The sequence below is a fragment of the Haplochromis burtoni genome, unplaced genomic scaffold (genome assembly GCF_018398535.1).
Source record: "Haplochromis burtoni strain Fernald_Lab_line unplaced genomic scaffold, NCSU_Asbu1 Contig_540, whole genome shotgun sequence".
NCBI classification, from domain to species: Eukaryota; Metazoa; Chordata; class Actinopteri; order Cichliformes; family Cichlidae; genus Haplochromis; species Haplochromis burtoni.
Window position 1 is genome coordinate 186,192 of NW_024582901.1, and position 21,151 is coordinate 207,342.

Below are 21,151 nucleotides of genomic sequence, written 5' to 3' on the forward strand. Positions count from 1 at the left end.
GTCAATGTAAATCAATGTCAATGTAAATGTTTCAATGGTAAAACATTTATTTCTATGTGGTCTCTATCAGGACGGCTATCCATAGGGGAAAAGGAGCTACTGAGTGATTCCGTGAGTAATGTGCGAATCGCCTCTGGGACGTCCTGTGTTTGACACCACTTTCCACCGCAATCATCAAAACATTAGATAAGGTCATATCTCTTGAAAGAATGTTCTATCCAAAGCATGGACAAAAACTGTGACAAGTCCTCAGGTCAGCTTTCGGCCAGTTACAACATGCATTCCCCTGCTCTCGTTCCCACATTTCCCATCTATCATCAAACTATCATCAAAAACAGAAAGATATGAAAAATAATAAAGTTAACTGGCAGTTGATTTTTTTTCCATAAACTCTGCTCCCGGTCCTTATTAATTCCACATAATACCCTAAAGGTGGAGAATAAATAATGGTTGTGCTTACCGTCAGATTGTAGCTATGGCAGCGTGTCACAGCATACCCAAAAGTCTCCCATTGTACTGTCAGCTGGCGGGCTCTGACATCCACCACATTGACATTTTGAGGACCGTGAACTGGATCTGAATGAAACAGAGATGGACAGAAACAATAGCTTGTTCTTAGAGTGAGCTGGAGGAACAGCAGCCTCAAGCAAGGAAAGAGTGTATGGGTACTAATTCCATAGTACTACAGTTCCATCTATTTGACTTAAAAAGGGGGGTAAGATGCACTCCCTGGAAGATTTTGTTGGCTTCTAAACTACAGTTTGCAGGTCAACTCAATGCTGCTGATTTCAACCAAGTTTTTTTTTTTAAATCAAGCTTGCAAGCTCTGGCATTTACCAGATTCATTTAGTCAATTTATTCACTGACAATAATGGCAAGGAAATTATGACAGGCCATAAAAGGCTTTTAAAAGGTTCACAGGTCCTCACCTCTCATCTGTTAAATAACACACATTCTGCCTCACCACTAGGCAGTGCTACGACATTACAAAGTTCAGATTCAGGGTATAATGACACAAGTCTTAATCTGCAGACATTAGGAGTTGCATTACTTCCTTTGCCATATGTGATACTCAGTCTCTCGCTCTCTCTCACTCACACACACATCCAGAGTGTCACTATAAAGGGCATTTAATTGATTACTTTTGCATTAATTACTTGTAGACCTTCCATAAGCACAACATGGCAAATCTGTAAAATGTGAAAGAAATATTCAAACAAACACGTGTAAAATCACAAGCTTACATGAACAACAAGCAACAAGCTCAAATTGGCCCACCTACACCCATGCAGCAAAACAGCTACACACAACAACATATCCCCTCACAGTTTTGTTCTAGCCATATGTTGGGCTCTCATCCCCAGGTTTGTCTTTCACAACTGACTGCACACTAACAAGCTTGTTCAAACCAAGCTTTCTTTCTGCCTAATTAGTTTCTATCAGCTAACGATGGCATCCAAAACAGGTCACTGTATAATTAGTGAAGCTATTAAGCATATTTCTCCAATCAAAATGAAAACCATTATTCTAGGTGAGGTTATCTCTAAAAATACACATATTGGAGAAATAATGAATAATCAAATTGATTATTTCAGATACTTGTCAGAAGAAAGAAACACAGCTAATGAATTTTTGGTATTTGAATATCCTTAACTATTATAACCAAGGATTTTACCCTCAGACTTTAAAGATGTAAGGTCAAAACATTTTACTTTTTGAAAATTAGAATGGATACTTAAGTGTAATTGAGTCAGACTTAAAAAAGAAGAAAAAAATTATTTTTTTTTGACTTTTCAGGTTTTTCCACAAAACATCGTATTAAAACTCTGCTTACTTGTTTAATTTAGAAAAGCCTATCAAAGTGAAGGCTAAGGTAATAACCTTTGGTCTGATACCAAAAGACTACATGAATGCATCTGAGCGCATTAGAAGATTGTTCAAACAAGCTTCTTAGTATAATGGGACAAGATTAGACCACAGCAGCATGGATAAGCCATCTTAGAGACCATCTTAGACATGAAACATATGTTACAGGACTTCTTGTTGATGACGTTTTATTACTGTTGTGTTTGTGACTTTGGGTGAGACTTTAGGCTCCCTGGGATGCTTTATGGTTTAAAGAGTCTCTGTTTCTACTTAAAAGACCAAAGCCTATGAAGTAATCTACTATTCCTGGATAAAACTGTGGCAGACTGACATTTGGCAGCCAAGAAAGCAGCAGGGGGAAGTAATATAACCAACTTATAGCCCAATCTTCAGGTCAGCACAGCAGGCAATATGCTTTCACACAGCCCACATACTGTCTGCAGAAAATGGGACTTTGCTACATCTGACTGAGACTAATGCAGATGGGCTGATGGGCTACTCGTGCTGTATTTGTATTTTATTCAAGAAAAAAAAATTTGCAGGTCAACGTGCAGCATTTGGGATACAAGGGCCGCCCACTTAAAGATAACTTGCTTTTTACCCAACAGGTGATAATCACTTGTCTATTTGTCAGCAGCAGGACATTTGGCAAAATTTCATGTGAATTTTCTTCAAATGTGTTTTGAAATGTAGTGTGATGACAAAGTCAGATCAAAAGTGAACAGTGATGCTCACCTTATTTCAATATTTTCCACTGCATTAAATCAATATTATCTTTATTATGAGGTTGATGATAAGTTGAATCTGCCTCCTCATGGCTTCATGTCACAAGCTGTCTGAGAATGATTTTTAAACTAAAGCACAATGACTGTCCACTTAGAAACACACATGTTTATCCCATCTCCATCCTTTTTTCCCCCAAACTGATCTGTGAAGAACTCTGTATGTATGGAGAGGGCATGGTGGGGAGCAGAATAGACACAGGTGAGCCAGTTTGAACACAGATAAAAACAGAAGTAGCCAAGCTATGTGCAGAGCTGTGTAAATGTAATGACTTAAAAGTATTTTAATTGTTCAGCTGATCTGTCCACCTGTGTTGCTCTCTCACCCACATGCTATTGTGTGCTATATTTGTTTTTGTTTTTTTGTGTTTCAGCCAGATATTGTGCATTATCATCAATGCCACAGGGCGCCAATGTGATCATGAGCTATGGAGTAAATCGCTCAACCCCTGTGGGAAGATTAAAGCTTTTATTATAGTCTGTTACAGACATGGACAGCTGGAGGCGTGATGGCCGAGTAGTCCTTCCTGTTCTACTTCTTTCATGTCCATCACCTGGGGTGCGTGCATGGTTTATAATGTAAAGTCTCCACAAACAAGTTTGCACAGTCACAAAAAATTGTCAGACACACAAATGTCCATACTGACTGTGATGACGAATTTACATATATTTACTTGGACCTGGCAGACTCGCAGATGCAAAAAGTATAATTAATGCTTGGGCTTCATCTCTATCATTAGGTGAAGTTTCTCATTCTATGGTCAAATAAGCCTAAATTTAAAATAGAACACATTTAAGTGACAAATATACTACATAATTAGCTTTTGTTTGCGGAACAGGTTGATCAAAATCCTGGATAGGTGTTCATTCAAACAGCCACTCAGGTTGCTGACATCTGCTCCACAGTGCAGTGACCACATCACTGGTCGAATGATCTGCCTTTTAAAATGAAAGTATGTTTAATTGCCCTGAAATTAAGTTTTGATCGGATTCATGCTTAAGATATTTTTCTAACAAAGGTAATACTGCCCTGTTTCTATGTAGCTAGCCAATATTAGATCATTAAATGTCTTCTTGTCCCTCACATTTTAATGAGATTGCCCCAAACAAGTAGTTTTTTGCGCCATAGAATAGAATAGCCCTTTATTGTCATTGTAGATGTATAATTAAATTGTAGGTGCTCCTCACCAACTGTGTCAGAATAAAATACAAATAGTAGACGGCAGGAATAAATGGAAAACAGGAGAAATATATACAAAAATAAGGGAAAGGCACACATTATAGAAGAGAATAGTTGAAAACTGCTTGGAAGCAGTGCAAAGACTTGAGTGGGAAAGACTGAGTGGCCTGAGTGATTGGGGTAACTCTCAGACAATGGCTCAGATAGGTGGGGTGGGGTGGGCAGGGGTGTGGGTTGATAGTGTTTGTTAACAGTGTGAATGCCCCAGGGGAAGAACCTGTTTATGATCCTGGAGGTGTTGGACCTGATTGACCGGTGGCCCGATCAGAGGTCCAGGATATTCTTCCCCAGGACACAGAGGAAGTGGAGCCGCTGTTGGGCCTGCTTTACCAGGGCGTTGGTGTTGGGGGTCCAGATGAGATCAGTGGAGATGTGGGTGCCGGGAAACCTGAACTTTCTGAATTACACGAGTGGTTTCAGATGATGGAAAGAAACAAAGGACTTAATTGTATGACTTGCTGTTTTCAAACAACAGTCTTATGATCCATTCAGACCGAGAATGCCTAAAAACGTCTGTAATTTTCTCCTCTCTTTTTACTTTTCATTCAATATCAAGTAACTACACAATATCAAACTTTTATTTTATTTTTTTCAAAATTTTCTTCTCATGCAGTGTAATTTAAATATTCATTTCCACTGCTGAATTGTTCTCTATGCCATATAACCATATACGACTGCAAAAATGTAAACAGTAACAACAGACAAAATTTCCTCGAAATGATTAGGTAGTAAAAAATTTTCTGAAAAGTAGCCTCCAACAAAACAAAGAAAGATGCTGTTTTAGATTTAAACTTTTCTATAGAGAACACATTTGAACTAACCTTTAAATATGCGTGCTTAAGCAGATCAAGTAGCGTACCTACAGGAAACGCACAATGTAATTCCTCAATTTCAAAGGCATAATCACTCACTCATTCAGAGAGAATTAAGTAATCAGGTTTCCCCAAGAAAAGCAATACATCAAAGCTTCCCTTACTGCAACGCCTATTGTTTCTAAACGCACCAAGAATACAGCCCAGAAACAGCTAAAAAAACAAACCAAAAACAGCTCCACAAATCCCCCCTCACCAACTACCAGCCCTGACCACTTAATCCAGCAGTCTTTCAGTTTGGTATGATCTGAACTAATCTTTCAGATTATCCGTCTCATTCCTAGTTGGACCCGGATAAACAGATTCTTTACTTCTATTTATAAAAGAGAGAGAATTAGATTGTAATAGAATGGAAACAGAAAATTAGATCAAAGATTCCACCAGTGACCACTTCACTGCTTTATGAAATCTTACATTGTATTATATATTTATTATATATTTTGTTTTTTCTTTACTGCTGTATACAGTAATTATGCTCAAATTTTACTTTAGATTATCATCCAGCTCTATTTCTTCTCTTTATAAACCAAAGTAAAGACGTGTGCTGTAAAGTTGTGGAGAAGGAATGCAGTGAAGACTGGGAGGAAACAAGTAGGAGAGCTTATTTGAATTATTACTTTGTTTACATCGTTAAGTTGATGATGGTGTCTCCCAGGCTGCCCTTGGTCATGACAAATGCCAGATTTGCCACATTATCCATCTGATTTATTCTCTCCTCCTGCCCTCTTCTCCACTCTTTCTTTACAATCACACTACTTATATATTCTTCTCTTTAACATCGGCTTTGCATCTCTTGTCGATGTTTCTGAAATCACCTCTGTGTCAAAGGATGATAGTGATGCAGGATGAAAAGAATCACTAAGAATCCAAAGTATAAACAAAAAAATAAAGACAAAAAAAAAGAGATGTGTAGAGTAGCAGCTGAAAGAGGAAAATAAAGCACAAATTGACATATGGGATAAAAATAGAGGTCAGTTACACGCAAGAAGAACAATTGTATCACTCCACAGGGAGACAAACCCTGTACTGGGCAATGTTTCCACCCTCATTAATCAGGGCTGGTCAAGGGTTGGCATGTTAGCCATCACACACTGTGGAAGGGCATTGTAGATGGCACAGCTGGCACACAATGTGACAAGGCCAAACAGTGGGCCATGTTGCAGCCAGACATGGAGCCTCTTTCCCTATGGTGGACCAGAGAAGTAGTTCTTAATATTAAAAGGACTACAGAAGCTACCTTTAGCATTTTTCTTTTAGCTTAGCACTACAAAAAAATACATCTACTTTATAAAGAAAATTTGACTCCCATATCATAACACATCTACTATATGACTTGCATAATGAAGAGTTTAAATACATTGAATACAACAACTATCAAAAAGTCCTCTGATGCTTATATTGAGTAAACTGTATTTCAAGGTGTTGTTGACAATTCAGCTGTAATTCATTTCTTTTAGCTGTGCTGGAAACTGGATAGTGTGGAAACTTGGAATATGTGAAATGCAAATAGAAGCTTGTCCCCATGACAGTTCTAGCCTACAATAATGCCAGAGGTTAAATGCAGGATCACCAAACTCAAGCTGTTTAGCACTTTTACTTTTCTTTGACTTTTCTACAACCCCAGCCTGAACTGTCTGTGATCATCTACACAAGAAGGACTAACAAGCACGCAAGCCAATGGATAATGCTAATGCCCAGCTGACTTAACTGGAGGTAGAGATAAAGTTGTTTTGCCTGTCTTTGAAAGTACTTAAGGGCCCATTGGATGTTTTGGCAGGTAGATATCTAGTTCAGGCAAGAGCCTAGTGAGGCATTGTGTTTTGGAGTGCCTTTCTGAATCTGATGAATGAGCAGCAGAAATAGAGCCATTAATCCAAAGACTTTAGGGAGCCGTTCCAGGGAGAAGAGGAGAGAAAAAGAAGAGAAGGAATGGAAATCAATCTTACTGCCCCCCATGCTTCCTGTCCTCCTCTCTTGTTCTCCTTTTCCTTTTGTTTTTGTATCATTCCTTTTCCACCTTTTGAGGATTTTCCTTTAATTAACTGTTTACTCCTAGTTGTACCTCGACCAGTTATTTTTTTCTGCATAGAATTTATAATCAATCAATAATAACTTTTTTCATCTTTTCTCCAAGATTTTCTTCCATTTGCCACTTCTGCTTTTCGTTCTGTATATTTTTTATAGTCACTTCCCTGTTTGTTCGACCACTTTTGCACTTGGTTATAAAAATTCTTATTCAGAAATCTACTGTCTTCAAGGTCCAAGGGAAATAAGTGTAGTGAAAAATGCAAAACTATGCATCCCCTATGACAAAGGTTAGGGAAAGATCATGGTGCAGAACAAACTTTAGTCAAGTTATAGGTAGGGTGAGGACTAGGGTACCTGCTGATCTTAAACTTAAACTTGGCATACCATTCAGGTATAATCATATGCCTGATTCAAATAAATATAGTTCCTTCTATATCTGAAGTTTGTGTACCTCTATTAAATACATTTAGTTAGACACTTACGTTCTTGTCCATGCCAACTTCTATGATTATAGTAACTTTTATGTGATAAGGTGTAACAATTGTAATTTAACATATCAATATTGGCATTGAAAAAACTGGCAAGTATACATTCCTCCAGTACAAAGTCTCTGGATAGTGAGTTGAGGAGGACTGCTTGAAGTTTAGCACAGCTCACTACAAAAAAGTGTATAATTCTGAGCTTCTAAAGGAACATGTTCTTGTTGCAGCTCTACTGTACTTTCTTCTAATCAGTCTTCCTACATTAATTTGTTCCCCAAAGTCAAAAATCAGGCATCCGAAGAAATGAAGATGGGGCAGTTCAGACTAAGAAAACCATACACATCTTTTATTTTCATCACATATGGGCTACACACATTTCCTTAAAAGTACAAACAGCCAGTAAACAGCAACTGTGTCATGCTAGATGATGCTATACTGTAGTTGAAATGGGTACTGCAATTAATTTTGTATATTCCATAAAGAAAAGCTTTTACTAATTGGCTTTGCTGGAACGACCTAAAGATTTCTGCTGATATTTGTATATGTGCTGTTAGAAAGGACCTGTATGTCTCTGACTCTCTCTATGGCCTCTTATGCCTTCGATGCGGTTTGAATTTTTACTTCATTTTGTGTTTTTGATCCTCTTCTATATTCACACCTAAAAGGTTAAAAAATGACAAATGAGAGTGAAAGAAGAGTCAGTGTGAAAGTAAAATCATAGAGAGCTTCCCACTGAGAAAAGCATGGAAGGGACACTTTTCTGTGCCATGCTTCACATGCATGTGTTCTATGTCCAGTCAAAGTGTGGGTGAAGCAAAATGACATATCATGTTGAGCACACTAGCCAAAGGCTAGAAAATCAATTAATACAGCTGATTCTAAACACCTCAAACCACTACAAACTCACATGTGCATGCACACACTCACACACATGCACACGCACACAGTGGAGCACCCCTGAGGCTCTTATAGCTTCAGCATTATTTGTGACCAGTGATATGTTGCAGAGGCTGCACCTTTAATCTGCATCCTCACACCAAAGAAATAAGAACCTAACCTCTACGTAAACACACACACACACACACACACACACACACACACACACACACACACACACACACACACACACACACACAGTGAGAGAGCCAAGCTTTACTATGACCCCTTAAGGCAAACAAACAAGATCAGAAGAAAACATGGAGGCTTTCACCCTCCTCAAATCTAACATGTGCGTGTGTGTGTCTGTTTGTGTGTGTCGGTATGTACTGTGTAATCATGTGTATGAAAATAATGCTGTTTATTATAGTACATTTTATAGTATATAGCAAAAGCCCACCTCTTTTTGTGTGCATTTGTGTGAAGTGTTTACTGAGCTGTCAAAAATAAAGTACCTATTCATATAAATAGCATATATGGCCACTCATACGGACACACACACACACAGAAACATCTTTACCCAAGCACTTAAGGACATACTTTGATTCACCTCATTAATAAAAAGCAAAAATGAAGTATGCAATATTTCATCAGTGAAGTACCTCAATAGCACATCATAAAATTATCGACCTCTTAATCATGCCAGCTTTAGGAATGACATTAAACTGGCTCATTGCCTCAACACACACACACACACACACACACACACACACTCACACACACACACACACACACACACACACACACACACACACACATTCGTATGACCATCTTTGTGAGGGCATTTAATCTCACATACCTTTGAACCCTTAAATTCTAAGTTCAACCATTATGTCTTAAGCCATAAACTGCTCTTTTACATGGACCTGCCAAAATTTCTGTAATCTGATGATCTTAAACTCAGTCTGGTGCTCAAAAAACATCTGACATCTGACACATGCACTGTCTTAAGCAGACCCTGTAATCAGTGAAGGAAATTACTCTACACAGGTACAATTAATGTACAATTTAGATGCTGGGGAAACTCAAACATATATAAAGACAGATCCAACTCAACCCGAGCACACACAATAGCAGCAGCAGACAACATGACACCCTGTAGCTCTTTGTCTTTGATAAATTGGATTAAATTCACTAGTAGCAGATGCCTTTTAGTGGATTTTAATTACGCCTCCCTGCATGAAACCAACTACTGAAATTTAAACCATAACTCATAATATCTGAATTAAACTTGCAGCACAGCGAATTCACAAAGATTTTCTTTTTAAAAGATATAAAGAAACTTTTCATGTCTCAAAAGTCATCTGCAACTATTACAAGTCAAAAATAACTCAATAGCGCAATTAATTATAAAGATGGATTCGGGTGCAAATTGTTACATAAGAGGTTAAAGTTAAGTTTAAGATAATATCATTTCAGTTTTATGCTGAAAATCAATAACTGTTTGTGTTCTCCTTGTTGCTGCCAAGTCCTCTTTTCTGTGCTTCCTACTACTTCTGAAAAATTAGCAGACAATCATAAATGACTGATACAGGATTGTTGCACACTTCTACCAAGGAACCAGTGCAATCCCCCATTTTATCCCATTCTCCGCTGAGCAAAAGAAAGACTTTTTTCAAGTCTTTAAAGTCTTTAACCTTTAAATGTACAACAAATGTGACCTCAACTGTTCAAAAAGTCTTGAGCCACCACTCATTTCTACACATATTGCTACTACGGATCAAGACTTACTCGAGGTCTTGGTGTGATGTGTGTCCTTAAAAAAATCTGCAACTGGAAAAGTGGAGGACAAAAGAAGAAGTGTCCCGAAAGTCATTTAAATCAGTGGCGCCAAGTCTTATAGAATGAATGAATCCTAATCATGAACTGTCAGAACACACAGCCAATACAGTAAAAGAACACGCAAGGGGAACCCAGTCAGTCATGGACTGGTCTCCCCAGAGTCCAGACATCAACATTATTGAAGCAGTGTGGAATCATCTTAAAAGAGAATGGAACAAAAGGTAGCCAGCATTCAAAGAAGGGTTTTAAGATGCCTGGTGAACTATTCCTGAAGAACAAGTTGCAAGAAAGGATGTCTAGAGTTCAGGCTGTGTTGAAAAATAAAGGTGCTCAAATTGGACAAAACCTGCTTTTGTATATATTGTATTTCCATTTATGTTTACAGATGTTCCAATAAATCACTCCCATTTTCTTAGCAAATATAAAGAGGTTTAAGACTTTAGCACAGTACTGCAAATGAGAACAAAATGTTCTTGAAGTCAAAAAGCATCACATGATACGGTAGCCGTGGAATGAGCACTACTGCGGCATCTTTCACTGTAAGCATTGTAATCCTTCAGCGGGACAGATACAGGATGAATGTATATTATTATGATATCAAAAGCCACAAGAAGAAGAATGCTCGGAGCCAACACTACGCAGTAATGTAATTCAAAATGGAGCAGAAAGAAAATCTATTTCGAATCCCGCTTTATTAATACCATTGCTGCCTACAGCCAGGAAAGGGACAATTGAGTTGTAGCAATTTGCAGAATGAGGGGGCCAGAGAGCGGAGGGAGAAAGAGAGGAATAAGAAGGAGGGGTGCTGAGACTGAGAAAGAGACCAAAAAAAGAGACTGTGAACAGATGGAAAGAGCAAGAAAAAAACTGAAAATTTAATAGGAAGACACTAAATAAACAAAATGAAATAAGTCGAGTTAAATGAGAGAAATGCGAAGTCAAAAAATAAAGGGACTGAAAAAGGAAAGACCCAAAACAAAGAAAGTGATACAGAGGAAAAGACAGAATGAGCTAGAGGGGACGAGAAAGAGATTTAAAGCAGCGACATAATGAGCCAGTTGATAGTGAGGCCTGAGGTTAAGCACCTGAAGCCAGCAAGTAATTGGCTGAGAATGACAGAGTGACAAGCAGAGAGATATAGGCTGTGACCTGGAAGGAGAGAGAAAGATGGAAGCAGAGAGATGGGGGTAGCTGTTGAATGTAAGATGAATACGTTCAACAGCTCCTCCCATCATTTTTTTTTTTAATTTGATTTTGGCTGGAAAAAGAGGAGGAAAGGCTGGGAAATCCTCGGGGGCCTATAATAAAAGCATGAATACAGCTACTCGTTACAATAATGTCACTCAGCCAATTATATCAGATTAAATTATAAAAGAAAATGTCTTTTACTTCAACTCCTCAGGAGAGTTTGAGATGCTGTGGTGATACCTCCAGTGGGTCGTGTGTTGTAACTTCCCTTTGAAGATGGATCTTCTTTTTATTATTATTTTAAAAAATTCTTTCCCTTGATCACTAAAGAAAGATCCCCTGCAGGCTTTTAGAGCTGTGTTTTAAAGGAGGACTAGAGAGGTGGGATGTTTGAGTGTAAAGTGAGGGGGGGGGGGGATATAATTTAAAAAGTTTATCATGTGCTATTTTACAATGACAAAAATACACACAGCTAATGATAAAGTATCTGAATGACCTTTCTCAGGAAGATGTCTAGACTGCTGGAGTAAAAGCCAAACCCCTTTCCAAGTTATCCAATATATAGTCAGGACAGCTTGTGACAGCCCTGGAAACCTGTAAGGTGTGTGTGGCTGGGGGTAGATACCGAGAAAAATATTCAATTACATGTCAGGATATACAGTGAACTACATTACAAACAGTCCCATGCCATGCTAACCACATCTGGTATTGCAGATCTTGATCCCTGATCACCACCTGTATCATATAAACTGTGACATCTAGGGCTGTGCGATATGACCAAAATCTCACATCCCGATATAAGACATGTATCGTCCTGATAACGATATAAATCACAAAAATTTAACATTTTCTGTAAATTCTGTGAATCTCGGGCAGCTCAACTTGCGTGAAGTGTTTCCAGCTGGGCGTCATGTACCTGGAGTCGAGTGTTTTAACCGATGCATGAAACTATACATTTTTAGACATAAGTTGTAACGGACGCCGTTCTCTTTGTGAGTATTTATTACACGGCGTGCTGCCAGGAAAAGCCTGTTCTAACGTTTGAGTCTAAGGTTGTTGCTTTTTAGCACCTGGCGGCTCTTTTTTGCTTCTCATTCGTAAATAATCTGCTCTTTCACGTGATTCAGTTTATTTTGAAAAGTCTCAACAGGACCTTGAGCTTTATTGTGAAAGGTTTATGTGGAACATAAACAAGCGGACACACGATAGTTTGTTGTTGCTAACAACAATGCATGAAAACAGTCACTTGTCTGTCTGTAGTGTGGTTATATAAAATATAAGAGAAAGAGAGAACTTTAAGAAATTAATAGAGCCACTACAGTGACCATCAAAACGATGAAAAAATATTGCCGTAAACAGTTTATCTTGCGACACCACGAAACAAACGATAGCGTAAAATGAAACGATATAAATATCATTATATGAACAGCCCTAGTGACATCACTCACGTGTTTTGGACTTGGCATTCTGAAGATTCTTTTTTAGTATTTTGGCGAGTGGATCCAGAAGTGACCGTGATTAGCCCAGAGGATGGGGTGTTAAGATATTTGCTAATTCTCGCATTTGTTCAGTAGCAAGACGTTCTCCTAAACTGAAATGCCACAAACACACATTTACTGCTAACAGACTAATAAAAGAACACAATTTCACTCAGCGAACTGAAGCGAAATCTGCTGGATGACCTTTGCTACACAACAACGCCATTTGTAATATCATTTCACTAAAAGTAGTGCTCCAAATTTTAAGCAATATGGTAGAGAGATCCAATTCAATGACTCAAATTTGCAGAAATGAAGTCTTCAGCAGCCGGTTTTAGCACATCTGTCAATCAAAGCAGCCCCTATCCAAAAGTTAAAGCTTACAGGTAACAATTCCAAGAAGAATGACAAAAATCCAGTGGCCTGTGGGGAAGTCATTTGCTTTTGAAGGCAGAACAAGTGGTCATTAGAGGAACTGCATTTACTGGCACTTCATTTTTCAGCCTCCGGGGCTGCCACTGCAATTGAGCTGTAATTTGTTGTCAATATTTCAAACACATTTTAGTCTGACCTGATTTACATTATTGGCAAGTACCAATACAGCACACGCTATGTGAGAGTTTTGTAGACCATTGCGTGCAGTGACCATTTCAGTCCCAAACAAACACTAATGAGTGTACAAAGCAGGTATTACGCATAAGGCCAGAATGGAGTCCTTATTTGCTCAGATCATTGTAGTCACAGGACTGCACAGACTTGAACTTGAAAGCAAATAGTTAATACACCAAACCATTTAAGTAAGCGCAGTAAAAGGCAGGTAGAAAATTTGATATGGAGAATGGTTTAAACCGAGAACTGAAAAGGTGATGAGTTTAAATTGAACCAGTGAGGTCATGTCAGGAAAAAGAGAGGTCACAGGCAAAGATCTGGATGTGAAGTTTTAGATTTTTTCCTTTTTATTAAAGAAAATGAAAAAAAAAACTCATTTTAATAAAAGGTTCAGAGTTGGGAATGGGAAAGGAGGTGAACACTAAAATATTTACTTTACATTGGAATTTAATTAAGACTGTGATCTTAAATATGTTTTAATACAAGCTCAAAGTCTATCTCACATGTTAATTAATAATGTCTTGTCACATGACAGGACAGTGTCAGGGAAAGGGCCCCTTGCAGGACTCAAACACAGCAGAAAAAATAACAGAACTTATCTGAACTCCTCAGCTGGTCAGTGTAACGAAGGCTGCAAAACGCTTCTTAAATCGCAACTTTTGATTATTGAAGTCAATTTTAATGATAACTACCAAAAAAATGCTAATGTGATTGGACTTTCCTTCCTGAAGATGACATTTGATACTTACACACAAACCAAAACCAGACAAATTGTTGTGGTAGAGCGGTAATGCGTATCTTTTAATCTCTGACTATAGTTTGGAAGAAAAAAAGACTGAAAAGTATCATCAAAGTTAAAGTTACTGGGTTGTTTTCATTTTTCTTTTAATGAGTTATTCAGTTTTCGCTTTGTCCGTCTTCACATTGACGAGACAAGAGGGTGATTTGTTTGGCTATGTGCCAAGACGGCCCTTTCTAAATGCCACGACGCTGAAAGCACATCGAGCGAGCATCTCGCCATGCACCCACTGTGTTTTTGTGTTAATGACACTCTTGCAGCAGTGCAGTTGTCAATGTACACCTGTGTACATGTGTGTGTGTGTGTAGGTTTTAAAACCAAAGCTACACAAATCATTAAATTCTTTGTCCCTTTCTGGGTGTTTGTCTTTGTTTGTGCATATGAGTGCTAAGTGTCAATGATTTTTGTCTTGTCTGTGAGCGTAATGGGGGGGGGGCGGTATTGACCGGTGTCACCATTAAAATGGAGCCCTCTATTGGGAACGCAGACAGGAGTGTAACATTTATTGAATCCAATTTGTGTTTAAGAAAGACATGGAGAAGTTAAGGGACAGAATGTAACAAATATTATGTTAATACTTTTGGGAGAAATACCCAGTAGTATATGTGCGATCACATTTACTGCTGATGTGTCACGGTATGTACAAGCAAGAGGTAGAAGGTGGGGGAAAATAATGATGCGTGAAACTTTGCACAAACACATGCTTGTCATTCTGACATGCAGAAAACGTTGGCTTGATGAAGGTTTTCTTGAGATTATATCTCAATCGGAAAGACTGGCAATTTTGAAGGAGGTCTATGCTAAATGCAAATTTTGAACCCTGTTGTGAGGGCTGATAAATGAATATGGCGTGTTTATATGATTGAACGCCTTCGTGAAGCAGCAGGCCAGCTTTCATAAAGGCTCAACAAAGTTCTCATCAGCATGGCTTTTATCCCAGCCGAAATGTCGGGCCCCCATCCATCGCCATGCCGCAGAAAGAAAAGGACAGACTCAATTTATCATTCACAAATCAGAAATAGGAGCAGAAACACAAGATTGACTTTGGGACAGGCAAAGAACTCTGTGGGCAGATACTACAACACACTGGTTTCTTTCAGTTCATTTGAAAAGGTGCTTTACCGAAGAGGAATAAAGAAGCACTTATAGTCAAAGCAAACACAATATGAGCAGATACAGAGAGCAGCAATAGCAATGAGGCAATAATAATGTCAGTCCTTCCCTGTGTATCCAGCTTTATCCTCATCGTTTCTCTGGCTCTTTCCACCTCAGTCTCTCTTTTTTTCCTCACCCTTCCTCAGTTCCTGTGTCATTTTCATGCTTTATACCGCAATATTATTATCATGCTTTTGTATCCCACCATCCGCCACTGTTTTCTCGCATCTATTTTTATCTTTTATGTTTTCTTATTATATCAATTTCTACCCTCTCTTCCTCTCTATTCTTTATCTTAGTCTCTAATCATCTTCTTGTTTCTTTCCCCCCCTAATTTGCATGCGCCTCTACTGCCTTCCTCCTTCCCCTCCAGCTCTCATCAGTAGTTAGAAACTGGACAAAGAACAGAGAGGTCAGTGAAGTCTGCTGGGTACTCTTAATGAGCTCAACATATACACCCAAACCTACAAGCACACAGACAGATAGACATTTGTGGGATGACATACTACACATTTTTACACAACAAGATGATCACTGGCACGCACACACACATAAACAATCTGTCCACTATTGGCTCTTGTTATTCGCTCTGGTGAGTGAGCTCCGTTCACTTTGACTTGATTGGAGAAAGGGAGAGAGAGCATGTGTGTGTGCGTTTGTGTTCAACTACAAGCTCAGAGTAATTAAAAAAGATAGACAGAGGCAGTCAAGCATGAAGTGCATTAGCGAAACTGGTCAGTATCACCTAGCAAAGATGCATCTTTGCCTAACTGCCAATATGTTTATGTGTGTCTGTGTGTGTCCATTAAAAGCTTGACACAAAAACACTGGCTTGTTTGCAAACCACAGGTCAGTGTTCTATGCAGACTACTCAAATTCTTCCACACTATCCAGTCTCTCAACCAGGACACTCAGCACTACTACAAGTAAGTGCTGCAACATTCACTAACTTCTAACCTCCACACAAGAACAGCTGCCCTCAGTGGCGACTTTATGACCATTATTACTTGTCCTTTTCATGGGAAAAAGGAAGCTGAGAATGCAATCAGCATTCTGCTGCTGAACGCACCAACTACGTAAGTGTGTATCAATATTAGCGTTTTGAGTGTAATTGGAATTTTTGTTGGTTTACAAGCTTCAACGAGAAAGCAAATGGTTGTGTGTCTTCTGCTGAAAACTGTCATGCAGTAATGACTGCTCTCACAGGGGATCAGACAGCATGAATTCCTGCCTGCCACCTCCACCTTAATGTGGTTGTGGGTGGTGTGTGTGTGTGTGCAAACCCCATGCGAGCACATTTATTAGCCCAGATATTGAAGCAGTGGGCTTTCGAGAAAGGAAGAATGCGCAGCCAAATCATTTTTCTCTATTATTTTGATGCGCTTCTCAGTTTATTGTAATATACTGCAAACCACTTTGGCAATATTGTTAATTTGTTTGACACTGATAGAGATAAATCACACTGTAAAAAAAGTAAACTTGGTGGAGTGAGAGAAAGCAAGAACGAGACAAAGCGAGGGAGAGGCAGAGAGACACAGGAGGGGTAAGAAAGAGAAAAAGAATATGAAGCAAAAAAGAAGATGTATAAAAATCTGACATCTTAGAGCTTATTATTTCAGACTCAGAGGTTTAGACATCCTAATTCTTTTCATTACAGCAAAATGAATCTTAGAAACACCTGTCAGTATAACAGTTCAATAGCATCACAAACGACGGCCTTGAAAATTACCATAAAATCATCCCCTTGTCTAAACAGCTTCAGAAAACTCCTGTGTGCACAGAATACTTGAATACATATAAATAATTAATCATAAATGAGTGTTTAAAAACCTTTATTCAGCTGGGAGTATTGACTCTGCATATCGCTTGAGTTTCTGTCTGCATTTCCAACTGTGGAAAGAAAAAGAGCCCACAGTCTGCTTTTCCTTTTTCTATTACTTTTCTCTCTTCTTTGGCTCTGTTCACCGACCTACCTGCACCCCCGCTGGGACTCCCCAGCGTGACCTTGGCCACAGCTGCTGCGATAGATAGAGGTTCAAAGATAGCTGTCTGCATCATGTAGACTGCCTAGCATGTGGGAACCACAAAATTAAAGGAACTTGAAATTTTCCAGTAATACTTTAACCCTTTACCAGAGCTCATGTAGTCTAAATTCCTTTCTTTCCTTTTTCATTAAAGTTGTGGCCCAAGGGAGAACTTATAATGGGAAATGAGAGCGAGCGAGAGAAAGAAAGAGAAAGAGCGAGAGAGAAACTGATACTGACATCTAGGGCTGTGCGATATGACCAAAATCTCATATCCCAATATAAGACATCTATCGTCCATATAAATCACAAAAATTTTACATTTTCTGTAAATTCTGTGAATCTCGGGCAGCTTGACTTGTGTGAAGTGTTTCCAGCTGGGCGTCGTGTACCTGGAGTCGAGTGTTTTAACCGATGCATGAAACTACACATTTTTAGACATAAGTTGTAACGGCCGCCATTTTCTTTGTGAGTATTTATTACACGGCGTGCTGCGAGGAAAAGCCTGTTCTAACGTTTGAGTCTAAGGTTTATTTTTTAGCACCTGACAGCTCTTTATTTCTTCTCATCCGTAAACACTCTGCATACTATTTCACGTGATTCAGTTTATTTTGAAAAGTCTCAACAGGACCTTGAGCTTTATTGTGAAAGGTTTATGTGGAACATAAACAAGCGGACACGCAATGGTTTTACCGTCGTTGCTAACGACAACCCATAAAAACAGGCGCTTGTACGTCCGTAGTGTGGTTATATTAAATATAAGAGAAAGAGAGAACTTTAAGAAATTAATATAGCCACTACAGTGACCATCGAAACGGTGAAAAAATATTACTGTAAACAGTTTATTTTGCGACACCACGAAACAAACGATAGCGTAAAATGAAACGATAGCCGTTTTTATATCGTCATCCGATATATATCGTTATATCGAACAGCCCTACTGGCACGCTACATGTACAAAAGAATTTTGCCACGTCACTTAATATTTTAATTGAGGTGTTTTCAGTCCTCTTGCCATATATGTAAAAAACAATGAATGAATAAAACTGGTCATTCTGACCTCCTTCAGAACTCACTAAATTTAAATGTGGTTCTCTGATAGGATACCAAGATTCCATCTACTATAAGTAGTATTATTGCAAAATGCAAGTGTTTAGGAACCACAGTAACAGAGCAGGGTCACCAAGAACTGATGAGCATGGAGTATGAACGTCTCCAACACTCTGCTGACTCAATAACTGCAGAGTTCCTCATTGGCACAAAAACTGTGTGCTGAGAGCTTCATGGCATGGGTCTCCATGGGCAAGCAGGTCCTGTAAGTGCAATGTGTAGGTGGACGTATACAGTAGTGTTCTTATTAGAGTACGTTGTCCACATAGTATACCTTTGATTGTGAATAGATGAATAGATCAATTAGGGGTTTGTCCTCTAGACAAGACAAGATAAGAGAAGAGAAGAGAAAAATGAACACAACTAACTTTATCCAGTCCAAACCTATCTCAAAGGGTTTTCAATAGGAAAATGTAGGGAAAGAACTGCTAATATTGAGCAGTAAGCAGGGAAGTTTCTTTCATATCACTTTTTTTTTTGCATTTCAACACATGAACATCAGCATGTGTTCCCAAACTGTCTCCAAACTCAGAACCGAAGGTCTTGACTGTGGAGATGAGAAGTCATAAAGGACAATTGTGTGTATGTGAAGTATGGCTCGAAGGCCACGTCTATAAACTGCATGATTTAATCCCAACAGTTCCACTAGATGATTTCTGATGTCATACCTCTAATACATCACATCATGTTGCCGGGCGCATCATTTCCCACCACTGATCAGAGGGAATGTCGTGCATCAAATCAGGTGAGAGGGAGTGTTTGGAGTAGAAGGTGCAATATGTACATACCACCCTATAGCTAAGTCATACGGCAAGGTATGCTATGTTTTTGTAAATACTCAAGTCTTGGCGAGGTAAATGAGTATAAACCTTAACCATTGTTTAACTGACAAGTTAATGAAACACTGCAAAGTTAATGAGTTGGGTTTGTTTTTTAATTTGGCACTACAAACCAAGTGGCCTCTCTCTTCATCTGTTCCTCCTCTACCCTCATTTGTTCATCTAATCGTCTCTTTATTTGCCTCACCTTTCTGTTATCTATCTAAATCACTCTTGTTTCTGTTTTTTGTTTTTTTGTTGCACACTCTTTTTATTGCTCCCCTTCTCTTCGCTCTCTGCACACCCTCCTCAGATTCCTCTCACTCAATGAGATGATCAAGTAGGGCATCATTAAGCACCAATCAACAAGCCGGCAAACTCACAATCACCATAGCAACTCATTACCACCTTGACCTGCCGCTGCAAGAAACAAATGTTCAAGCCTCTGCCAATCTGATTATTGTTAGCGTCATTGTTTGATTGTATCTTTTCTTCTTTTTTTTGAAACCTCTCAGCAGTTATTTGTGGTGTAGCGGTGCTAATGAGTGTGATGTGCCGATGTCAAGATGGCTGCAATCAGCTTGTTTTTGATAAAGGTCACGTCTCAGGAACATGGGGGGGGGCCTTTATGAATGACCAATGCTGATGCTTTTTGTTCCCACTTCCGTTAAATAGGTGTCGGTGTGTGCTCACTTGTCATCTTTGTAGCTGTTGCTACTCTTGAGAACGGAGAGAAAAGACTAAATATAGTGTTCAAATTTAAGTAAAATAGAAATGTTTGCTGTAAGCTGTTACATTCAGTGTGTCTTTATGCTCGGACATTAAGAAAGCAAAACCTAATAAGAATAAACAGCAGATGCATATATACACAGACCTTTACCCACTTCGTCTATGGTCATCAAAGTATCAAAGTACAGCCTGGCACAGCTGATCAAAGATGTAAAGGGTCAAAGACAGCACATACTGCCCTTTGATCTCCTGGTGAGGCTTCGCCCCTGTCAGATGATCTTTAAAATCTTCTGAAGTGGACCCTCTTCTCTGTCACAACAGTTCTGCTTCTGTAGTTTGAAAGGAGATTGTTTCTTTCACGTTCAATTCACTCAAACAGCAAAGAGCCCGTAACCCTGCTTTAAAAACTGCCAAAGATCTTTCACTGAAGAGGCTCCAGACCATCGGACAGTCTTTGATTCAATTCCCCAAGGAGGCCAGGAAATGACTGAAGAAATTATAACAACTGCTGCGGTGCAATAACGAAAAGAAGACTGGGCCGTTGTTGCAATTTGAATAGAAAGTTAAATTGGTGAATGCAAGCACATTTTCTCATTTGACTATACTACAGGAAAGTTTTAGGTAAAATAAGCCCATCTCTGAGCTTTATAACAAGCTGCCCTTAAAACACCAAACTTGAAAAATTCAACTAATTAGTACTCCAGTGAAGCCTAACACAAATAATCTAGTTGTTTGTCAAACGTTAGCTTGAGTAAATAAGAGAAACCAACCAGTCAAAATTAGCAACAGTGAATAAATCAAATGGTATTTCAAGAAATGACTGGTAACATTCAATAATTAGTATTTGTGTTGTTGTTTTTTTTACTTAAACTATTTTCTATAGGTTGCTTTTAAACTGAACAAATATGAAGACCTATTTTAATTTTAAATATGGTTGCATAAGAAGTCCAAATCTGGACTGTTGCAACTAAATACATAACTAATAAAAATAGCCGATGGAATGAAGATTTTTTTAGCTAATGATCTTGGCTTGGGAAAACTGATTTTCTGAAGTCTCTTTTTGTTTTATAATCACTGGGCTGGTTTATATCAGCATCTGAAGAACATCACTGATTGCTTTGTAATGTATTTTGAGGCAATCTATCTGAGAAAGTTTTTCAAAGAAATTTGACTTTAGTTACTCGACCACACACAGTCAGTCACACACACAGAAAATTAAACAGCCTCACTGAGTGAGGTGATGAAAATTGGCC

At 38.7% G+C, this 21,151-nt stretch overlaps 1 protein-coding gene across 13 annotated transcripts in view; it reads right to left on the reverse strand.

Moving 5' to 3' along the window:
• ptprt (protein tyrosine phosphatase receptor type T) overlaps positions 1 to 21,151 on the reverse strand; it is a 300,616-nt gene that overhangs the window by 164,001 nt on the left and 115,464 nt on the right. For all 13 annotated transcript variants that reach the window (XM_005947695.3, XM_014329337.2, XM_042214263.1 and 10 more), the window contains exon 9: positions 461 to 576. In XM_005947695.3, coding sequence (XP_005947757.1) covers positions 461 to 576 — 116 coding nt within the window. The remainder of the gene's footprint in view (positions 1 to 460; positions 577 to 21,151) is intronic.